Genomic DNA, 24,670 nt, shown 5'->3' on the forward strand with positions numbered 1-24,670 from the left:
CAGGGGTGTTTTGGGCAAAATTATTTTTATATTATCACATTTGTACAACTTTTTTGAGATTTTATGCTCATTATTACTATTTATAAGCAAGTAAAATTTTTGATTGGCTTGCAGGTGTTACGTCATCACAACACACATATAATGACATTAAATCTAGACGTGTAGCGCCAACTCTGAAAATAATAGAATTAACAAACCCCACGCATTAAGCATTCATTGGCATTTCTGGTGTGCATGTGGCATGGGTATTAGGGCGTGCTGCAATCTGCTGGTGGCCTTGTGTTCCAATCTGTAAGGAACCGGCTCTCTGGAGAGGTGGTATTAATTACGTCAGGTGATTTATTCTCTGTGAATGCTGTTTTTAGGCTGTATTAATGTTGCATGCATTGTATGTGCTGCACTTTGTTACCTTTTTTTTTCTTCGTTTGTATGATGTGTTATTCCCCCCCACTGTAATGCCGCTTGTGGCGCTGTGGGTATTAGAATACACAATAAACAAGGAGGGCACTCATCCCATGTCCCTCACTTCTGTGTAACCCTTGCTAAGAAAGAGCACTACCTGCGTGGGTGACAGAACAAGTACCTTGTCATTTCACAGCAGCTGAGGTCTTGGCTTTCTCCGCGTGCAATCAAAAAGATTCCTTTGTTGTGGTTGCGATCTACAGACTGCCAGGCTTCGATGTGAGGCAAAATTTCAGAAAACTTTCAATGATCTTGGGTAAGTACACAGTCTTGTTTTAGCGGCAGCCACGAATATCAATATTAGCAAACCCAAAAAGCCAGGTGTATCTGACCATTTGGATCGTCTCAACGGCTGGGATCTGGAAATTATTCTAAAAGGGCATACCTGTGAAGAATTTTGCAGGGCCAATGTTTTCCCAGTTCTACACTGTCCACATTGGTGTCAGGTGCCCCAAGTTAGATCCTCTTAGCGCAGTTATACGAGTGGAAGTGGGTGACCATTACTTTACTACTTTGTGTGTCCTTGACAGCAGTGTGCAGACTCCTCAGCCCTGAACACGTATGTATTTACCGTTTTACATGGCAAGAGGATTCGTTATTTAATTGAGCCTTTTGATTTTAATACAGTCCGGACGACAAACCATGGTGCTGCTTACGCTGAGCTTGTTTAGTGGGCTGCTCATTATGCTTCTAAATACTTGCATCGCTTACCAATTTCTGACCTACTCCTTTTCAAGTAAAATAAAAATAAAGCTAACTCTATTCGGTTCTTCTGTGTTTCCACTTCGGCATTTATGATGTTCTTACCTTTTACTTCGATCGATGAATTGACATTACTTTTCCGTGAAAGTTACTGGTTGTTCGTGGTGGTGTGCTTTGTCCTTGTAGTGCCTCTACTTTCTCCTCTTTTTGTGTCTGTGCTTCTGTGTGTTTGCATTGTACCCAGCCACTGTATTCTTTTTTCTTGTGGCTACTGTCACCAGTGTTTATAATTTTCTGTTCTGTATCCCTCTAGTTCTTAATGGTGTTTTTCTGAATGATTTCTTTCATTCTACCTCTGCATTTATGGAGTACACCTCACTGTCTGTCTCAGTTTTCCACCTCAACCTGTGGTGCCAACAGTGGCACTGAACAAATGACCCTCTTCCGTGGGCTCAGCTAATCCCTGTACATCTTGCAGAATAAAATTGTATTGTATATATGCGCAAAGAGTGTTCTGAAGTTGTCGAACCGTCGGGAATACTGAGAGCAGCAGTAGTGGGCAGGGCTTTTTGGCATGGAGATTCTAGTATGGGACTTCTGGCACGTGGGGATTATGGCATGAGACAAACGCTGTGGGGCTTTTGCGATGAGGGTTTTGCTCTTGGAGAAGTTGTGCTACACCCGTTTTGAAGGAAATTTTTCATGTGATGGACAAATGTATCCACACACGAAAAAAAATGGCCCTTTTTGCATGAAACACGGTAGTTTTGTGAGATAAATGTACACGTGACACGAAGTCGGCAACACCACTTTTGAATTTGTGCAAAGTTGAAAGTTTGGGGCCCTGCAGATCATGGTATGAAATTTCCTCAAATGTCAATTAAATGGATGCAAACATTTTTGTGTTTTTGTGTCACTAAATGAAATAACCTTTTTTTATCTTTACATTCTGAACAACAACAAAAAAAAGCTTCTGTCTAGTACTCTTCAGTTCATTCTGCTTTTTTTTTTAAGCGAAAGTGATAGTTCTAGAGAAGTATTCCTCATATTGAGGTCTTCCGGAATTCAAAAATATAAAAATATTCCCAACTCTGATGTGTATTGAAAAAGGACTGTAAAATCTTCATGTTTTTTTCTGAACAACCTCTTTTATAGCTGATTATTTTTAAGGCTTTACTAAATCTTGTATTATGATGTTATGAATTTAAATACATTATGGAGGCCATATTTCATTCTCTCTTGCCAGATGTTGCCTCTAAGGGTAAAAGTTGGGATTGCATTTTGCACATTGACCACATTTCTGGAAGTTCTCTGGAGGCTTGTTTCCGCTTTGTTAGCTCCATTATATAATTCATAAATATGTATCTTGCACACTTTTTTCTGGCTGGGTAATGCCAGCCGGATGTCCGTGTAGCAAGGCTTGGATATTATGGAGTCATTTTTTTTGGAACGAAATTTATGTCAAGCTTAGCTCAAACTTGGTGGCTTTCGCGAAGCCCAAATTAAAATTCCGCGTACTTTTAGTTCTGCATATTGATATTCCAGAAATCCCAAAAATGTGCAGATTCCTCTGTGGACGCGAACGTGCGACTGGTGTTTGTCTGCTCAGCATATGTGAGCACTACCCAAGAGTTTTGGTGCTCCCAGCACTGCTCCTAGCTAGCAATGAGGACGAGGTACTGAAGGCAGCATGCGAGTCTGGTGAGCAGGGTACAAAAACGAAAAAAGCTCTTTATGAGAGGACTTCAAAACAAGGCTATAAATAGGTTCACCACAACTATATAAGACCCATACATAAAAGCAAAGCTGTGGGGAGGGTGCAGCTGTTTTGCCTCTTTGCTTTGCTAAGATTGCACAGTTGCCTCTCTGGGATGCAGTACAAGCCTATACCATTGGCAATGCACAGTTGGCAAATGACCATTTCAAGGAAAACTTTGCACAAAATAACATAAGGGAGAAAAATTATGGACAGGTACTTGCCTTTCGCCTTTCTGTCCTGTCTTTCTTGTGCAAAGCTTTCCTTGGAATGACCAAGGGCAAAAAGTGGCTTACCATTTTCACCTGTGTTCTTGTGTCATGAAACTAGACGCAGCGCAATGCAATAACCTCTGACTTGGCTTATCGCTATGTATCTGCTGGGATCTGTCTAAAAACAAGCCACACCTTGATGACAGCGCACCCGTCTTTACCAGGCTAACCTATATTGGCAGTGGGGCTCCACTCACTTTGAAAACAAGTATCACTTTTGTGATCCCAAAACAAAGAATGTCAATTAAGTAATGAGGCTTTCGTCCTATGAACGCGTAAGCACGCACAATAAGTGGGATGACGTCCTTAAGCTCAACAACGTCATCTTTTACCTCACGCGAGTCACAAAACTCTGGTACGCTAATCACGAAGCCGACATCACGACTTGGGCCACCTTCAAAGCCCGCTTTACGGATGTCTTTGGATGCCCTGCAGTCCGCAAGTTTGTGCGGCTGGGCACAGCATTCAGGGGAAACTTTCACGAGCTACATCGAGGATGTTTTAGACCTGTGCCATCGCGTCAGCCCCTCGATGCCTGAAAGCGACAAGGTTTGGCACATCTTGAAAGGCATCCATGAAGGCGCTTTCCAGATATTACTGGTGTGCGGCGGGATTTAGCACACTGGTAGCCCTCAGAAACGCAGCAGTGATGTTCTGGTGTTGGAGCTTGTAGTTGTTCTCTCGTAGTCTGCCGGGCAGCCACATTTCTTGTCTTCTTTTATGTCTAGGCGTTCGGTGCAACTTTTTCACTACAGTAACAAACTGTGTGCAGCAGTGTTGGTGGGCTGGTGAAATACCACACAACATTGCACTTCATGTGCACTTGAAAGCAAACTTGCCCATTTTCAGGAAGCGTGCAAGGAGTACCTAATGGCTTCACATGTAAACGTGCATTAGCTTGCCTGTGTCAGATACTGCGCTTTGTACTTGCAGCTCTCCCATCCAATCAGGGCCTAGGAAGACAACAAATAGTTGTGACTATTTTTCAAACAATTATTGCTGTTAGTGAAACGGTAGTTCAGGGTGGTGTTTTGAAGCTACACTGAGTGTTTCATTCACTGGTTAAATTAGCAGAGAAAGTCTGCACAAACACAGTACTGCAGAGGCCTGCTGCGATGTGGTGTGCTGCCATTAGTAAACATAGCGTCCACTGAGTCGGCCGAGTCTGCCATTGTGCAGCAGCTGGACACTGGTGCTCTTTCCTTCCCAAGGATGGAGCCACCAGTCGCGAGGGTGAGGGGCATGGAGGAACACGTTTTGCAGCGCGTGCTGTTCTCATTGGCTTGCGGGCTTCACAGTGCGGCAAATGACTTGTGAGATGGAGGAGTGTAATCACTAAAGGACTGCTCTCACCAAAAACAGTGTGTGTATAAAGGTACGAACACACTAGTGGCAAAATGCGCGGCATGCCGCTGGCGGCGCCACCCCCGCCGCGAAAGGGACGGCCACACTCGGCGGCAAGAGTCGCCGCCGCGCAAAGCTCCCTTCCTGACAAACCGGTCGAGGTCCGCGATTCTGAAGGAGCGCGTGCGGCACCGCCGCCGCCGCTGGCATGTAACTTTAGTAGGAGCCAAGAGGTGGCTAAACAGACTAGAGCACTGCACGGGCCTGAATTTGAGGCCCGAGCCCGGCCCGGGCCCGCGACCTGAAGCCCGAGCCCGGCCCAGGCCCGCGGCTTCAAGCCCGGGCCCGGCCCAGGCCCGCTAAATTATCGCTCTAGTGAGCCCGGCCCGGCCCGTGAATCCCGGAGTGAAGCCCAGCCCGGGCCCGGCCCGGCCCGCTTCACAGTACCGCTTGAGGTATACTGCTCACTCTGAGCAAGTAGACTGCTACTAGACCGATAAGAAACTGGCCGACAAAGGTTCTGAGTTTGGCTTGCAGAAACTTGGTTCTTTTTGACCCAGAAGGAAGTGATTAAGAGTAGTGCTTGCCAGGCCCTCTTCTGGACACTGATCTCGTGTACGTGCGCAGAGGTAAACTCGGAAGTTCCGAGAACCAAATAAAAAGGGCTGCATACGCGCGTAATAGACTACTTTGCATTCCCCTATGATTTTAATCAGTTATATTTTGCCGCCCGCGAAGTATAAACATTAAAGCTGCCTAGCCAGCAGTGGGGTGACATTTTTTTAGTGAACGCGATCTCACAGGTTTAACTCTTAGCCGAACTAGTCGCTTTTCAGCAGAAACGAAAAGCTAAAAGGCTTGAGTATTTCACGGTGTGTGTTTTGAAGACTATAAGCGTCCTAAACTAATATGTCCTTCCCGAATGCAATTCTAATAGTGTATAGGTATGTTTTGGGATGACGAACGATCAATGGGCGATTAAGACCGGTTAAATTTTACTCTCGTTGGCGGAGCAGAAGATAACGCGCGAACCACGTGATAACTTACAGGGCAAAACACTTGTCATGTCAACCAGGCTGAAGAAGCAAGGAGGGATAGATGTGGTTATCAGATGAGATTTACAAACTCTCGCGAGCTTTTGTGACTATTTCATTTACGAGACGTTCCGGTCAGCTGATCAAAAAGAAAACCAAACGCGCTTTAGTTTGTGAATTTTCTCACATGAGAAAAATATAGCTATAAAATGAAAGCGATGTTTTTGGGGCTTAAGGGCCCAAGGGGAGTCAGGCTGTGAGAGACAGCGAAGCAGAGAGCTCCGGATCATTTCGACCACATAGGTTTCTTCAAATAGCAATGATAATACAAAGTACATGGCTGTCATGCTTGCCTCCTAAATAGAAATGCGGCCGCCGAGGCTAGGAGCAAATCCTGGTTCCCCGGCTCAATAATCAACACCTTATCCACTAAGCCACCGCGGTGCGGAAACAAGGAAATAAATAAGTCAATCAATAAAGCTTAATTCTTTTCTCAGCGCGTACTATAACCCATAGCTCACCTGTGCCGCTGCTCCAATGCCGCAATTGTGTACTTCACTCTGCAATAGTGAATGAATAGTCGGACACCAGCCGTTTCTATACGGACCGAAGCCCGGCTTGGGTCCGCAGGTTTAAGCCCGGGCCCGGCCCAGGCCCGGCAAAACAGATCATGTCCCGGCCCGGTCCAGCCCGCGGGCCGGGCCGGGCCCGGGCTTTCGGGCCGGCCTGAGCCCGTGCAGTGCACTAAAACAGACGCTCCTTACGTCACAAAGCCGGGCGCCCCTCATTGGTCTCCCCGCTCCGCGACACGCGGCAAGCCGCCGAAAATGGCTCCTCTACCCATTCGCTGCGCGGCAGATCAACCCGCCGCCGCGGCAGGTTTCGCGGCAAGCAGCTTGCCGCCGCCGGCGTGCCGTGCGCGTTTTGCCGTCAGTGTGTCCGTACCTTAAGACAGAAAACACCAACTTAAAAGTTCTCCTGTCGCTATATTCCAGCATCTGAAGTGTACATCATGATCACTGTTTTGAACTGGGAAAACGGTGTCAACCCACTGCAGTTTACTTATGAAATCGACCGGTGGAGTATTTTGTTTCTGTGCAATTTTCTTAGCAGTAAATACATCTTTCGCTGCCAGACATACTCAAGCATACCCGAAAAGAGCCATAAAACCAATTTTTACCGAGAACAAAAAATGCTTGGAGTTAATGTCAGTGTCCCGTTATATCGCAAATAAAAGCAGTGCAGCCTACACCGAGGTTTCAGAGCAGAAGCTTTTGTGGACAAGTCCATGGCCTTGAGTGGAACCATTCACTCTGCGAACAGTGACATGATCAATTCCTTTATTTCGTAGTAGAGTTTATGGAGTCTTCATTCCGACCACCATTGTATTCATAATTGCTTTCATGCTTTACCCTCCTCTGTTTAAAATTTTGGAAATTCTCAATGGAATAGACATTTTGTTGGCTGACTTTGATATATGTAGGACCATGACCACCCTGAAATGCTGTACCACCACTTGTAAAATTAACGCAAGTGTTTCAGCACCTGGCTAGGCCCAACATTACTGCGAGAGAGAGAGAGACTCTTTAATGAAATACAGAGAATTTAGCTGGCATTTCAATATCGCTGGCATGCCACTCTGCGTAGGGAGGGGAATTTGGGAGATAAAGACAGAAGGAGAGCAGTGTGGAAGAGGCAAAAAAAAAACGAAGATAAAATGCGGCCATGAAATGGGTACTAAGGATGCAATGGCGAGTATTGATGTAACCTATGGAATGATGGAGTGCATAGTCCGACAAATGGGCTGACGAAGTTCACTGCATGAAGAATGCATGAAGGTAACGTGCAAGTGAATTTAAAGCTTATCGAGATGTCCAATGTCTTTTAAATATGTAAATAGAAAGTTCATTGCAAGTCTCTGTTGCCTAAGGCAGGCTAAGGAACCTAAAACTTTGTCCATTGTTAGGGGCACTGGGCAGAGCTTCTGCATGCAATGTTCATAGTACGCACGCTCGTTAGCATACGCAGGGCACTCAAGCAAGATATGTTCCACAGTTTCTATCGAGGCACAGTTGTCACATTGCGGACTGTCCACTTGTCCAAAACGGTATCGCAAGCCGTTTGTATATGCAGCATTCAGACGAAGTCGATGATAAAGTGTTTCCAGATGTCGAGGAATTCTGGGTGAGAGTCTTGATCTAAGATATGGGTCGATTGAGTGAAGAAATTGGTACTGATGTGTCTGCAAACTCCAAAGCCGATACGTTTCTTCGGAAGCAAAACTTTTAGCCATTTGGGACGCATCAGATTTCATGAAAAAAGTTCGAATGTATCTCCGATGTTGATGGCCCTTACGGGCCGCTTCATCTGCTTTTTCATTAGCCAGAGTGCCACAGTGAGCAGGTAGCCACTGAAATGTTATACAGTGGCCTGCGGCAATAGCTAAATGATGTAGATACCCGATGTCCAGGGAAACTGGCTGGTGATTCGTTTTCTTCAGCAGGTTGGCCAGGATCTGCAGAGATGCTTTTGAATCGGTGAAGATAACCCAACGGCCGGCAGTTCGGCGCAGGATGTAAGAAACAGCTTCCTCAATGCCGTGAAGCTCAGCTGTCGTAGAGGATGTCCTCCGCTGCAGCCGGCAAGAAAGGGCATGGCCTGTTGAGGGCACATAAAGGCTACAAGAAGAGGTTTCTTTAGTAGTTGAACCATCGGTGAAGATATGAGTGTGCTGCCTATATTCCTCCGTTAAGTAGGCAAGAGTAGCTTGCAGAAGCGCTGCCTGTGGCATGCGGTTCTTTGCATTCACACCTGGAACAAACTTCTTCACCTTTAGAGGAGAGAGTGTCCATGGAGGAAAGGCCAGAGGTAGTAGTTTCTGTGGCTGATTAATAGTGGGGAGGAGCAGGAGCTGCACTGCCTGGCCAGAGCTAGAGTTGCTGTGAGTTAGGTGGACACGGTGCAGGAAGTGCTTCTTCCCTTGCAGGACATGGCGGAGATGGGTACGCATAGTTTCCTGGGCGGCAATCATCTCTAGTGGGAGACATCCTGCCTCCGCTACTTTTCCTGATGCAGAGGAACCCTTTGGGAGGCCAAGGCATATTCGCAGGCAATTGTTCCGTGCGGCGACGAGAGTCTTATTGCTTGATGTAGATAATCTTTCAAACACTGGTAGACAGTAGCGCAAGGTTCCTTCAACGTAGGCTTTTTGAAGCAAAAGCATTGATCGGCAGTTGCTGCCCCACCTTGTTCCCGCCATGAACCTGAACACTTGCGATGCTGCAGTGATCCTCTCGCGGAGTTTTTTGATCTGAGGTGTCCATGACAGATTATAGTCGATTACGACACCCAGGAATCGCTGAGATCGTACATATGGTAGCGATCGTCCGCCTAGGAGCAGCGGATATCAGGTCATCATTTTTCTTGTAAACGCCATTGCAACACTCTTTTCTGGCGAGAGACGAAGACCTCTGGAAGCCAGGTACATCGAAATGTGCAATAGCGTTCTCTGAAGACGTTGCTGGGTAATATAGCGCGAACGTGATGCGGTCCAGATGCAGATATCATCAGCATAAATTGTTATACGGACCCCTCGCGGAATGTGTCTTCTTATGTGTATAAGGACAATATTGAACAGGAGAGGGCTGAGCACCGCTCCCTGTGGTACGCCCCTCTCCACTGCGTGAAAGCGTGTTGGACCGTTTGGAGTGGTCATAAAAATTTGCCGTTCTTTTAAATAATGCCCAATCCATTTGTATAGCTTTCCTCCAAGGCCAAGACTGGCAAAGCTGCGAGAATTGCATGGTGAAAGACAGAGTCAAAGGCGGCCTTGATGTCTAGGAAAATGGCTGTTGGGATGTACCCAGCATGAAGGTACTCCTCAAGTGATGAGACGAGGGCGATGATATTTTCAGTCGCAGACCTGTTTTGACGGAACCCGTTCATTTCTTGGGGAAACTCATTTCGGCTTTCTAGGAACCAAGTTATGCGTTTGCAGATCATGCGCTCCATGAGCTTACCTACGCAGCTCAGTAGGGCAATGGGCCGGAATGATGCGTAGCTTGTTGGCTGCTTACAGGGTTTCAAAACGGGCACAATTTTCGCCAGCTTCAATTCCGTGGGGACCTCACCAGCCATCCAGGAAGAATTGTAATACTCCAGGAGTCGAAGACGGGAGGTGTGGGGTAGCTTTGCAATGCCGTCATAGGTCACCTCATCATGACCCGGAGACGTGTGTCTGTTTGTCTCCGCGATAGCTGTGGATAGTTCTTCCATTGTGAAAGGCAGGTCTAACGCTGGCACTGCCGCCTTTGGGATGCCTGTTTGACCATCTGCGGAGAGTGTCGAATGTCCTGACCCTGCCGACAGTAGCCCGCAGTATTCTTCTGAGACTTCTTCTATAGATTTTTGTTCGTGAAGGGAGAGTGCAGCGAAGAGGTGGAGTTGTTGAAGTGGCGTGCGCATACCTCTAACTATCCGCCAAATATTGGTTACTGGTTGGCGCACATCCAGCGTAGAACAAAAGTCACGCCACTTTTGCCGACTGAATTTATGCATGTAACGTCGAATGTGACGTTGTGCCCGTCGGCATGCATGTAGGTCATCGAGGTTTTTTGTGCGCAGAGCTTTCCTTTCAGCTCGCCTGCGTATAGCGCAGAGCCTTTGAAATGTGGCATCATTTGAAGGTAGGCTGCCATTTTTAGTTGTAATTTGTGTACTCGCTCTCAGGCAATACGCCATTGTCAATGCTAATTCCTCATTGCGAGTTGCCGCAGTAACTCCTCTGCTTACAGCGTCCTTGTATGTGTCCCAGTCTGTAGATTTTATAAGGAATTTCTTTGGGTTCCTCTGCGCATGGAAAGCCGATATGAGGATTGGGTAATGGTCGATTCCGCGTGTCTCCGAATCAGTGCACCAGCCAAAGTTGTGGGCGAATGAACTTGTGACAAATGTCACGTCGATGCTGCTGGTAGTCGTCGGGCCTCAGAGGTAGGTGATGCTGCCGTCATTTAATGGCTGAACTGAATGCTTGGAGAGAAGTTTTGCAAGCTTGCCCTACGCTCCACAGGGGCGTAATACCACACTTCAGTAATCATGGCGTCAACAGCGAGAACTTCGCCACACCTGACAATCCACAACATCTTTCGTACATGCACCATTTTCCAGTGGAACGCTCACGGGCTACGCTCTAAACTCTCAGATTTCCGACAGCTCATGCGAGCGTACCGCTTCCCCTTCATAGTCATCTGTGAATCACGCATCGAGGAAACTTTCCGACTCCACGGATACTATTTCCATCATTCACAACGACCAGATGTCAGCAGATTGCTGATAGGCTTTCGCAAGGATATCCCGGCGTCATTGGTTGATGTCCTGCCTCACAGCGACAATGAATACGTGTGCGCTGTCACAGTTATTGATGGACAACAGTACACTCTGAGTGGAATATATCTTGAGCCAGGCACGCCATTTGATGCTTTGAGACTTGATAACTTGATAGCAAGGACGCCCTCTCCGTATATTATTTGCGGAGACTTCAGTGCTCGTAATGAAATTTGGGGCAGCTCACATACATGTGCCTGAGGTGCCGAGCTTGCAACATTACTGCCGCTCAGCTGGGTCTGAGACCATGCTTGTGACAGCTGATAATAGCAGGCACCCTGCAGCAGCCCTAGCATGCTCTTGGACGCAGCAGTGGAGGACCCAGGGAGAGTGACACGAGACCTGACAGGGGTAGTGGTTGAGTACGAGTGCCTTGAAACATAGTCGTATGTAAAAAAAAAAAAAAAAACCTAAAAGAATATTTTAGCTAGTTGTACCTGTGTCTGCTCCAGCTTGCATCTCTATAAATTTAAGGTGCCTCTTCATATTGAGGCATTCAGATTCACATTTTAAAAAGTTGGCACCCAAAAATTCATTAACATTATTTTCTGGAGGAAATCAGTGGTGACAAAGTTTATATAAAACTACAGTAAATTTACTTAAGCAGAAGCAGTGAAGCATTTAATAACACGAAAATATACAAGATATAAAGGACGGATGAAAAATTTTTCTGCTGGCATTAGCCAAGCCTGGAGAAATTATGCAAAATAAGAAACTAATATTTGGATGCATTACGTAAGAGGGTAATAAGTGAAAGCAAGCCTCCAAGTAATTTTCTAAATTCTGCCTTTGTGCAAACTTAAATGCAATAACATGCAGTCGGTGCAAAATCCAAGAGTTGAATATTATTCTTTGTAGCAGATGATGTCCTCTAAAGGTAACAAAATGAAGTATGAACTTCATTATGCATTCAGTTTTATCTGCGAGTACAAAATAATGGAACACTTTACTGTTGCCCTTGAATTATCAGATACCGAGGGTCTGCTCAGAAAATTTTCGAGAAAATCGACAATGATAGTTAATTTTTTAACGCAAACCTAAGTGGACCATTTTTGAAATCTTTGAATTTGGGAAAATGTTGGGTTGCAACTAAATGGTAAAAGCTTACATGTTTAGAAGTTTGAATTTTTTTCTGAACAAAAGAGGACCGACAAATACAAAGAAAAAAGTTTCAGCATTAAGTTCTCGCTGCATCTTTTTCGATGGTGCTGAAAAGGAGCCTTTTATGAGTGCACAGTTTCTGGAACATTGTTTGTCGTTTTTTTTTCTTTGAAATACAACTACAAACAAGTTCTTTTTCATTCATTCAAGTACAAAAGTTTGCATATATTTACTGGAAAAAAGCTAAGATCTGGCAACGGTGGGTCTGGCAAAAATTTGTGTTTGGTTTGACAGGGCTCCAAATGCAGGTTGCGAAAATGTGACATTTTCCATCTCTTGTTATACAGGGCGTTTCACCTAAGACTGTACACAATTTTTCAAAGTAGGTTTTTTGAGTTAGAAGAGCGCTTTTCCATCCTAACATTAACATTGTCAGCAGTGTAGTTCATCAGAATACAGCTGTGCTTACTAGCAGGCTGGTTAACTAATATTAAATAATTAATTTTTCAACTATTACTGTTAGGCTTCTTAATTATTGAGAGGCGTGTAGCCCACCGTAAGTAGTATCCATATCAGTTTTTAGATTTTCGAAATGCATTTACCCTCGGCGCTGTGACCCAACAAATTTTGGCTACATCGCACCAAAATGTAGTTAAAATCCGGTTTAGCAAAGTGAAGAGCAGCCGGGAATTAATTTGTAAAATCGAGGAAGGCATTTTTCCGCCCTTTGAAATCTGAATGTAGTGGCACCCGAAAGCTATATACTGCGGCATCCTATTTGCCAACAAGCCACGCCTGCGCGTATAAAAAGTCTGCGAAAGTGGCCCGCATCACTTGCGTATGAAAGCACCGTCTGGTATTCGAAGTCAAGGTGGGAAGCACCGCCGACTGTTGAGTCCTTTGTTTCGCACAGAGGCACAGCTTGCACAACAAAACCAGGGCTGTGTCTTTCTGGGCAGCCTAGATATTACTGCTGCCAGCAAGCTGCGAAGCATCGTGGGCAATACAAATGAGAAATCACCTTTTTTTTTTTACTCAATTATTTCCTTAAAAACTTGGTTAAATCAGGTTTAGTGGTAGTTTGTGTCGTTATTTCAGGTTATTGAGAACATTGAACCCTATGGGTACTTCCTGGGGAATTGAAATTTATTCATTAAATTGGGAACTTCGTAAAATCGTGCTTCGTTAGATCGAGTTTTAACTGTACATGTGCTTTTGAGAAGCTTGCAGGCAAAGCAATCCAGCAAACCACAAACCTCTCAGAGACCTCTAGCTGGGCGTCTCTAAGAGGTTTGTGGTTTGCTGCGAACCTCTCCAGTGCGCATAGCTCATCGAAATAGCCACAATTTGTTGGGCCACAGTGCCGAAGGTAACCATGTTTTCGAAATTCTAAAAACTGATATCGATATTACTTCGATGGACTGTATGTCTCTCACTAATTAAGGAGCCTAACAGTAATAGTTGTAAAGTTAACTATTCAATATTAGTTATTAATTAACTAGCCTGTTAGCATGTCTTAGCTGTATTCTGATGTACTACTCCGCTGACAATGCTGTGCCGAAAAAAAGCGCTCTTCCAGCTCAAAAAGCTTATTTAAAAAAATTGTGTAAAATCTTAGGTGAAACACTCTTTATATTGTTGTTTCCTGCAAAACTATGGCATTCCTTGCAAAACTGAAGTCCTTTCTTTATGGTGACACATTTTTCTGTCACATGTGAAAATTTCATGATTGAAAGGAAAAACAGTCATGCAACTCCTTTTCTGAACATATGCAGTTAGGTGTGGACTAAGTGAAGCTGTTGCCCATGCTTATTTTGCTCTCGTAGTGGTTGCAGTGTGCATGCTATCAGTGGCCAACTATTTCCCCTTGTGCAGCTGCAGTGCAAGCTTGTGAAGCAAACAGCCTGTGGTTGCCCTGTCAGCTTGCGAGCATGTGAACGGAAATTGATCTGGAAAGAAGTCTTTTGCATTTTGGGGGGGGGGGGCAGTTTGTTAAGTTATTGCTTGTATATGTAAGCAGCCCACCATTTCGGATTTATTTCGTGTCTGAGCTACAGTTGACATCATGGTGGCAGCCATGTTGGAGATTAATATGCTTGCCTTGTGTTCATCGTGGGGCTGCTTGTGCCGCTTATATTGCTGTATATGTTGTGGAGCCCTTGGAATCATTTTATCATCTTCAGCCAGATGTCCACTAGGGCTCCAATTTCCTTTTTTTTTTCCCAGCCACCTGATCCCTATGTCCATTTCCTGTTTTTGATTTCTGCCAGAAGGATGTGAATAACTCAAGCTTGTTCTCCGATTTTCACGGCTCTCATTCTGTCTCCTCATGTTAATCCTATTATTTTCTTTTCCACAGCTTGTTGCACTGATTCTGGACTATATATAATGCTTTTTTTGTTAGCCTTCACTTCTGCCAAATGCATTTCTTGCCATCCTTATAATTTTTCTCATGGCCTGGACCTAGTCACTGTTTGGCCTCAAGTTCCTACAGCTTAATACCTTTCCTAAATTGTTCCCCTTCCCTGATTGTGAACCTTACATCAGTGTTCTTCATATAAATCATAATTTAAACCTTGCTTTGGTATGTGTACTGTTAATTTGCAGAAGAGCATGCTAGCGGCCACGGCTTCCAAGATTTTGCGTCGGCAGCTGAGCTGGCTGCAGAAAAGGACACAGGCACAGCTGTATCCCTTGAGCTCTGAGCAGGTCTTTGAACGAGAAGATAAATATGGCGCCCACAACTATCATCCACTTCCTGTGGCAATCCACAAAGCAAAAGGTACTCAGTGCATTTTCATGGCGCATTAGCTTTTTGCTTCGGTGCACAGTAAGTGTACCCATGTTGACTACCAGAATATGGTTGCAGTCTTATGTTTAATGCCATTTGTGACAGTTGTTTTTGGAAGTTGTGTGCTTCAGCTTCATGATTGAAGGGCACTGTATACTAATTTTTGAGCTAGGAGTATTTTCAGTGGCTTTTTGACATTTATCACAGGATGGGATGTACTGTGTGGCATTAAGCTATTGAAATGGGATGATCAGTAGACCGGGGTTCTGACTGTGTATGTACGCCGCAAGTTCTGCAGAAGGTGAATGTCGTGTGCCACTGCGAGATGTCTCTACTTTTTGGAATTCCCACTTGGACCTTTTTATATGCGCGCAACATTGGCACTCTGGCTGGCACATGCTTACATATACACTCTGCTGACTGAAAGTTTAGTTGAAAGAACAGGCTAAATTTGTGTGCACTAGTTGCATGCACATACTTTAACAGCATGTTGGTTAAAACTGGCACAGGGTAAGAGAGCTCATGGTTTGTAAAAGTTACTGAAGGCATATACTAACATGTGTCTCTTTTTTATTTCGTGACGCTCGAGGCATCTGGTTTTAAGGCTCAGTGTGTTGAGGTGTTGGCAGGTGGCTCCCGTGGTGACCAAATGCAGTTTTCATTGTCTCACCACCCCTGTGATCTCGAAACGTGAAATGCGTCTCTGCAATGTTGGCATCTTGATACATTGCGCTGGCTGGTGACATGGTATACCTTTTTTTACATGCAAAGGGGCTAAGGCATGTCATGCCAGTGCAACTGTTTATTGTTCCAAACGAAATGCTCTCCCAGCAGTCCATATTTGCTTTCATCGTGCTTTGTCTGCAAAGGTTCTAATTTTTCAAGGGCAGAGAACGACTTCCACCCCAAACCCCCCTACCCCCATGCATGTGAGGAGGAACAACTGCGGCTGGAAAAAAAAAAACGAGTCTGTGCCTCGTGGTGCAGCTGTGCATCGCTTTTACGTGCAAGATAAAATTGGCAACCTTAAGCACCTTTGTCACATCAGCTGTGCATCTCATGAAACAAAAAAAGGATGTAATCATCTAAGTACTGAAGGCATTTGGTCATCAAATCTTGTAAATCAGGCCAAAAAATTAAAACGCTAAAGAATAGGAAATGTATTGGGTGTGATGATATTAACGTCGATTTGTTTGGAAGCTCTAAGGATGCTTATAAAGAACTTTTTTATCTTACTGTTTTACTGGCGTCATATTGCACCCAACACGCGTTAGTGACACTTCCACATTTTGTGATGCAATTTCAACTTGGACGATACAGTTGCCTGTGTATAAGTGATCCTTTTCCTGCGTTGCTTCTGTACAGAAACCAGTGTATCACTTGGCCAGATGTTTTGATCGCAGTGTTCTTCACAAAAACCCCACTGCAGTTTCAGATATGATTCTACTTTACTGTGACATTGGCAATAGGTACACTTCCTTCGATAATGCACTTTTGCAATCTGTAGTAACTACTCCTCCCCAAAAAAATGTTTTGGGTATCCAATTCAGTCATGGAAAACATGCAGTACTGTAGAAATTTCTAGCAGAAAAGATTACTGGTACAAAAAGCACAAAGAAAACAGCTTTCACAGAAACAAGTACAAGTTTTTCAGAAACAAGCTAGTTGCAGTGTTAGGCAGTGGCAAGAAAGAATACTACAATCAAGTTATTTTCAGTAATCAACAAAACTCAAGAAAGCTATGGCAGATAATTAACTTGGTCATCGAGGGGAATATGCACTTGCCAAAGCTCTCTGATTGTTCCCTGTATGGATATTCCAAATTAAAGCTCGTCAATGAATTTAATTGATGTATTATTAGTATTGGCCGTAATCTTGCCATACAAATACCTCAAGTTAGTCATTTTCCATTACCTGTTAGTACTGTGCAATAATTTGTATTTTTTGATATAACATCCACTGAAATAAGGTCTTTGGTGCTCTTATAACCGACTGGTAAGCAGCTGGTTGTGATGCTTAACAGTAAAATGTTTAAAATGGAATATTGACATACTGTGTTCATTTCTAGAATAGATATTTAACGCTGCCTATCACTACGGCACATACCTTGACCTTCTTAAAGTAACAAGGGTGTCTCCTGTGTTTAAGGAAGCGAATCCAGATCTCCTAAAAAATTACCAGCCTATATCAGTCCTGTTAACAGTTAATATGTTATTTAAAGAACTTCTAGCAAAACAAATGTCAGGCTTTTTATTAAAATATGATGTCATAGTTCCTAATCAGCATGTATTCCGGCCAAACAAATCAACCAGCACAGCTGTTACATGTATTGTAAATACGATTTATAATGTTTTACATAACAGAGAAACAGCTATTGGCATATTCATAGACTGAAAGAAGTTTGACTATCAATTATTAAGGAAGCTGGCTTGCTATGGATTTCGTGATGTATCATTAAAATTTTTTCAAAGCTATCTTTTAAACTGACAGCAAAAAGTACATATACAAAGATGCACTTCTGATTTTTTGCCAGTCTCGCATGGGGTACCACAAGGATGGGTGTTGGGACTGCTTTTGTTTTCCTTGTGCATGAATGATTTCCTGAAGTGCATACAAGATAGCGATGCCTTTATATATGCTGTTGACAGAGCTGCACTCATGTCCGGTAAAGGTAGTGAAGAAAGTGCTAATAAAGAACTGAGTAACATGGCTAAATGGTTTAATGCCAGTGTATTGACGTCAAACTGCATGATAACAAATTACATCTTTTCTTATTCAGGCATCAAAAATATATGTTCGTGCCAATACCTTGGCATTACCCTGGACTCATCATTAAATTCAAGGAACATATCTGTAACATCTGCACGAAACTAGGTTGCGAATTTTTTGTACTCTGTCAAGCACGTTAGCACTTTCCTCTAACATTAAGAAGTCGCAATTTTCCACTGCCATCTTACATTGTTGAATCATGGGGCTATACTTATCCTTCCTATCTGGAACCACTCGTCATTTTGCAGGAACGGGCTGTGCGCATTTTAACCTTTTCAAAGTACGGAGAACATCCAGCACCACTTGTTCACAAACTTCAGACTGTGCCATTCAGATTCACATGCGATTACAAAACAGCATGTGCTTTGCATACAATTTTTTCAAACAACCCGCTTCCTTTCTATACCCACAAAAAGGCACGCACGAAGCGAAGATAACTATCATTTTTACATTCCGGCCGTTCACAACTTATACAGCAGGTGTCTGTTAGTATATACTGGCACAAAAATATGGAACACTCTCCCAGCACCAGTAAAAAGAAGCTGCAATTTTTCTCGCTCACTCAAGGACATCATTAACAAAAGAACTTTCTTTTTGCTGCTGAAATGAAGTGCTATGCTGCAACTTTCCTTTCTTGTTGTATTAGAATCCTGTTAAAAGCTCTGTTCCTTTTTACAAGGCATTTATGTATTATTTGAATGTTTGTAAACATTGCCCCATGTTGGTATTTCGTTTCTTTCATTCGTCATAAATCAAATGATGTATAAGTTGATTACTACATTTGTGGAACCTATCTTTATGCTTGTAAAGATTTACACATTTTACAATTATTTGTTACCGGTGCCCGGGTACACTATCTTGTGCACTTATTGCATGGTCCCAAGCTAGCAACTTAGGGCCCAGGTGCTATTGTCACCTGCTTCTGTATGCATGTTTCAAAACAACTAAATTGAGCACACAGACAGACGAGGGTTCCAAAGGCAAAAGACTGCAAGGGAACCTATGGTAGATTGACTACAAAATTAAATTGCAGAGAACCAGCTGCAGAAATTAGCTCAGTTAGTTTCACGTCCAAAGTATTCCATGTTGTGTAAAGCTTTTGCCAGCAGTAAGACTTTAGGCATTGAGGCTACTAGGTTACTGCAGGCAGAGTAATCCACGAGAGATTCATGACAGCCAGGATGCTGCAATGCTGGATCCTGTCCCTCATGAACCCATCTCTTTTCTCGTCAAGATAAGAAATGCAATGGTGCAAGGCTACCTTTCCCTCCCAGTGATGTGATAGCTGCGCCAAAAGGCAACACCTGCTACATCATTTTTGTTACTCTGCGTCAAACGCGTATTTTCACATTCTGAAAGCGAAACTAATATCTCGAGGTTGAAACGTCTATGCGCCCCACAATTGCGAGTGACATCAATCCTCACGTCGACATCGATCTTCATCGCCATTGCACACTTCGCGTGTAAGGCAAGTCGAACTACCGGGCAATGACGTGCTTGGAAGGCTGCAGCACAACTCATCATTGAAATGGCATTTTCGAAGCTTAAAGGTGAGTTCACGGAACTTTCTTAATACAGTGGACGATTTTTCGGACGAACATATTGCTATTATGCCGGACGAAGGGGTCAGTTGTGTTGCACACATTCAAAGCTCCTAATGACTAAATTTCGCCGCGAGACACGTGCCCAGACGACGGGCGGCGACCTCTTTCACAAGCTCGGCCTGGCTGTGCTGCCCTCAGCACGTTGCCCGATGGACGCACGGGTTGAGACAAAGTCTAAACGGGAAAGCGAACACGCCGCTGCGGGAGCTGCATTGCGCCCGCAGTACATTGGGTCCAGAACGAGAACGCGAAGATGGCGAAACAGTAAGAATTGAGAAACGGCCGAAGCAAGCGCTCCGTCTGCCTCCGTCATTAGGCCTAGCGACTAGAGCCAAAATCGACATCTTACTCGGCGGTATGCACTCTGCGGTGGCTTGTGTATAATGAGGGGCGTCTTCCTGTTATCGAAACGCCAGTTGTTTATGGTTTTACGATAGAAAAGTCAGGGTTGCGGTGCGTTTTGCTGCGGGTACGCTGACCTCGCTTTAAAATGCTCCACCATTTCCTCCCGCGCTCGCCGTCTCCATAAAGTCGTGTGGTTCCCACGCGCTTCGCTGCTACCTCTTTCTGTATTTCTGTATTCGAAACGAAATACACGGCATAATTGAGTTCCGCAAACTCTGACTGGTTATAAAAAAAGTTCGTGCGGCGGAAGACGTTCAAGAACCGCACGAATTCGAAACCACGCAGTCGCAATGTACCGACTCGCGCAGAATTTCAGTATCGCAAGGAGCCCCCTTTAAGCTTGAATTTCGTTTTATTTGATCAAGTTTTCGATCTCTCCTGCAGTCCGAAATCAGGCTTCCGAATTTTCGGTCGTTGACTGTAAAGCGTTATGAAAAAGCACTGCACTGGTATAGTGATGCCTAGTGATGGTGTGTGGTGATACAATCGCTTTTAAGCCCTTGCCTGGTGTCTCTAAAACTGATTCTTCTAGCATGGCAAATGCATGTGTGTGCTGCGATACTAAACTAAGAAATTTGTTGTTCCTCAGGTCGTTCCACCAAGTGTAACGTCGACATCCTCAGCAAGAAGGACAAAAATGGTGATAACCTATCATCTTGGTGCTGTGCTGGCCACCCGCGTTGTTTCTCCTCTTTCCCTTGCTCCCGCCTCAGGCGGTGGAGAGGCGGCTGGGTGACTAATCACTGTCATTTAGCCACAGCTTCGCCCCGGCTCCCCTAGAAACCCACAAATGTTTTATGCAAAGCTCCTTTTCATGAAAAATGCTGCAGATATGTTTACAGATTTTTTGTCTCTGTTTCAAAAGAGCGAACCTTTGGCTCATCTGCTTTATAGTGAAATAATGGCTTTAGTTTTTAAGCTGTGTGGACGTTTCATGACTAAAGAGTCCTATAGCTCTAAGAAGGGCACAGAGCTGCCACTACTGCAGGCCGGGTCTCCTGCAAACTGGAAAGCCAAAGTGGAGATTGGAGAGGACACTGAGCAGGAAATATCATCTTGGGAAGCAGCGGACAAAAGAGCATTTAGGCTGGGTGCCAGAACGTTTTATATCAAGTGCACAGAGTACCTCGTGTCACGACTGCCATTCGGTAATTTATTGCTGAAGAGTCTACGTTTCCTGAAGCCAGAGTCCAGGGAAAAGGAATCCTCATGCAGTGATCTCAGACAGCTTCGGGGCTTCCACAAGTTATACAGCCGCGTGACATCTCTGCTTTGATGGACGAATACAACCTGCTCCGGCTGCAGCACATTGAATCAGAAGCATCCATTTCTGTTGAAAAGCACTGGCAGACCATTTTTGATGAGAAGAAGCCTGACAATGGAGCCAAGTACCCTCTGTTGAGCAAGATTGTCAAAGCGTTGCTTTGCATTCCACACGGAACTACAGACGTAGAAAGGGGGTTTAGTGTGAACCGTCGGCAACTTAATGAAAGGTCTAGATTGACAATTCAGACTGTAAATGGCATAAGGAACATTGTTTCATATGCCAAACGCTTTGGCAGTGACCCGTCTAGCTTTGATGTTACGCCTGATGTTGTCAGAGCAGTGCGAGGGGCAAGCAAAAGGTACAGAGAACGTTTGGCAGCTGAAGAAGAGCAGGCTGCCAAACGGCAGCGTGCCAATGTTCCCAAGATGACACCAAGTGATGCTGACAAAACCCTCAAGCTGGAAGTAGAAACAGCAAAGAAAATGCTGGTGAATGCAGAGCTGCTCATCAACAATGGCATAAAGACGAAGAATTTTGGTGATATTGAAAGTGGGCAGGCCTTGCTTGCTGAAGGGAAAACAAGGCTTTCAGCTGCTGTTGACAAAATGTCGCCTAAGGCAGCCAACTAGGCAGTATTTTGCAGTTAAAGACTGAATGATGTTGCTCACAGAAAAAAGGCACAGAATAGGTCCACTGCTTTTTGATAGGCCAAGAAGCCGAAAAGTTGTGCTGTCGTGTACATAACTATTACTCAGTTCGAAACGTTGATAGTGTTTTTTCATTGTTTTTCTGTAAGCTTGTGATCTGCATTCTAGTCATTTTTAAATAAAAGTTCCAGTGAATTCCTTGTTGTCCATTTATAACTGCTGTCCTATAGGGGCTTGGCGGCTATAACACAGGGCTGATCTATACTTGGTCGCATAAAAGATTACATGACACTGAAGTTCTAAAGTTAGTTATTTGGGCCAACATATGATGTTTCACAACTGCCTCTAATTTAATTAAATTATTGCCAAAACCACGATCTGATTATGAGGCACGCCGTAGTGGGGGACTCCAGAATTGGACCACCTGGGGTTCTTTAATATGCACCTAAATCTGAGTACACGGGTGTTTTTGCATTTTGCTCGCATCGAAATGCCCCTAACATCCTATTGAACAGCACCTTTTTGTTCCCAATGGTTTCCTCCTTATTTTACTATTTTACTTCTCGCAAAGTCAATTTTTTCACTTGGCAATGAGCCTTGAGCTGCTCCAAAAGCTTGTTTCCCTGCTCCAAAATTCCCTTTTGGCTGCTCCAAAAAGCTGCTCCAAAATGGCTTCAGCCAATCACATCACTGCCCTCCATATTTTTCCAAAGGAAGAAGCGTGCATACACACGGGTTATCTGATCAGCTTGGTGCCAGAGGATGCATGAAAGAGTTACAAAGACGCGGGTTTATGGGCGTTCTGTAACCATGTCTTCTCATTTTTTGCGCGTAAGTGGCCATACAGTACTGTGCATCTTTGTTATTAATTGTTTTAAAAACCTTCCCGGCTCATTTGCAGTGAAACTGCACATAGTGCTTGGGCATTGAGGTACCTTTTGTCCCGTAGTAAGTTTGACAATGTCACTTATTTGGTTCAACTATGCCTGATGCAAACTCATAATTGTATGTGGCAAGATTGACAGACTGAAAGCTGCTGAAAGTCTTAACGATGAAGAATCACAATTCTGTACTACTGAAAACTAACATGCATTCTATTAGGGTATGTACATGTGAGCATTTATATACATCCCCAGTTCTTTCCATTAAACTTTCAGTTGATGGTATGCACTTGGATGGGCATGTCTGCTTGAGCCCTTCCTGTCATTTCGTGTGTTTAAAAATGAACATTGTAGTGAACTCCACAAAACACCAGTGTTCCATAGCAAAGCGGGCTCGCTGGACAGAATTATTTGGTACGGAAAAAAGTAAAGTGTTGGAAGCCTTGTGTAGCGCAGATGTCTTTGTTGCAGGTGTACATGTGTGGGATGTGGAAGGACGCATTTACTTTGATTTCTTGAGTGCATACAGTGCCGTCAACCAAGGCCACTGCCACCCCAAAATTGTGAAGGCCTTGAAGGACCAGGCAGAGGTGTTGACTCTGACCTCTCGAGCCTTCTATAACACTGCTCTAGGGGAATTGGAAGAGCGGCTGACAAAAATGTTTGGCTATGACAAGGTGCTCCCTATGAACACTGGTGAGTGGTTGTGAATTCGAGTTTATTATGGCACCCATTTGCATAGGACTTGCGCTGGGAGGAACTCACTTGAAAAAAATGAATGAAAACTGGGTGATTGTGACCTGTTTGCTATGAACTGTTAATTATTTTTACTTCTGTTTTAATTGGAGGCTCTGGTTTAAAAAAAAAATTAAGTTAATGAAATCACAGTTATGAAATCTTCAGGGAGCATGTATTTTTGTCTGCTGATTCTGAATATGTAATTTAATTTCATGTAAAACAAGTGCTTGTGCTTTTGTGCCAAAATGTTATGTAATTTTTTGAAGAGAGCTTTTAAGGAATTTTGCTGCAAGAAACTTGTTTAAATGCATGCCATTACTTAATGCAGTGAGTTATAATTATCATCCTACCTGTCATAGAACTTGAGCTATAGGGTTTTTGCATTGCCACTACAGAAACAGCAACTTCAGAGCTCAGTAACTGAACTTCTATAGTATTTGACCCTTGTTGCATTCCTTGATGTCGAGAGAAACCGATGGCATGCATTTCAGTAAATTCCCTGCAGCGACATTTCTTATATGCTCTCTCCACAAGACTAGCATAGCATATTGCATAAGTGCACAAGGACGTGTTTTACATGAAATTAAATGATATATTTAGAATCAGCACACAAAACTGCATGTTCCCGGAAGATTGCGTAATTTTGACATAATTAATAAAAAAAATTTTTTCTAAGGCCAGGGTCCTCCCTTAAATGGAGGTCTCTTTATGGGGAGAGGAAGTGTGAAATGGTAAAAGTTGATCTTTGATGGCAGATTTTAGTCGTTCTAGGTAAGGAGGTCATCCCATACCACCATTTGCCTTGATTGCAAAATTGGAATGTGCGACTGCAAGAGGATCTGATCAAAAACAGCCCCTGCTGGAAGCTGGGGCGTCGCAGCACCTTCACCCATGTAGCAGCAGCGTGTGCCACTTCCTTGCAGGAGTGGAAGCTGCAGAGACTGCGTGCAAACTTGCTCGCCGATGGGGGTACGATGTGAAAGGTATTCCTGCCAACAAAGCCAAGATTGTGTTTGCTGAGAACAACTTTTGGGGCCGGAGTCTCGCTGCGGTCTCAGCATCAACAGATCCTTCCAGCTATGCTGGATTTGGCCCGTTCATACCGGGCTTTGAAATCATACCATATGACGACTTGTCAGCCCTGGAGGTAAGTGAATTTTCGTGGTCACGCACTTTATTCTACTGCATTCTCTCACTAGCAGCTTCTCATAATGCATCTTTTCGCTGTGCTTCAAGGTGGCTTAAAAAGAATTTGATTCATGGATCAGTCAGTCAAGAACATTTATTTCTTTCCCCTGTGCTGTGTTTTTTGTGCCGTTCTTCATTCAGAATGTTCAGTTGCCCAAAATAACATGTCACATGGATAAAAAGGAAGGTAGTTCTAACAGGACTTCCTTTTTGAGAGTAAGAAAATGAAAAGGAAAAAGCACAACAGAAGCAGTTATATAGTATATAAGCAGTTGTGAAGTGCTGTGAATAAGTGCTGTACAGAACAAGTAGGTGAATCTCAGGACA

At 44.0% G+C, this 24,670-nt stretch overlaps 1 protein-coding gene across 3 annotated transcripts in view; it reads left to right on the forward strand.

Moving 5' to 3' along the window:
* The window catches only part of Oat (Ornithine aminotransferase precursor), a 42,629-nt gene that overhangs the window by 2,682 nt on the left and 15,277 nt on the right, over positions 1-24,670 (forward strand). The window contains exons 2-4 of one of the 3 annotated variants that reach the window (XM_089578266.1): positions 14,661-14,835; positions 22,889-23,113; positions 24,079-24,302. In XM_089578266.1, the coding sequence (XP_089434392.1) occupies positions 14,667-14,835; positions 22,889-23,113; positions 24,079-24,302 (618 nt within the window). In that variant the 5' untranslated portion in view covers positions 14,661-14,666. The remainder of the gene's footprint in view (positions 1-14,660; positions 14,836-22,888; positions 23,114-24,078; positions 24,303-24,670) is intronic. The other 2 variants (XM_089578267.1, XM_089578268.1) reach the window with 2 other exon arrangements.

Source organism: Amblyomma mixtum, chromosome 3, assembly GCF_055824585.1.
Source record: "Amblyomma mixtum isolate Tamu chromosome 3, ASM5582458v1, whole genome shotgun sequence".
In the NCBI taxonomy this organism is placed as follows: domain Eukaryota; kingdom Metazoa; phylum Arthropoda; class Arachnida; order Ixodida; family Ixodidae; genus Amblyomma; species Amblyomma mixtum.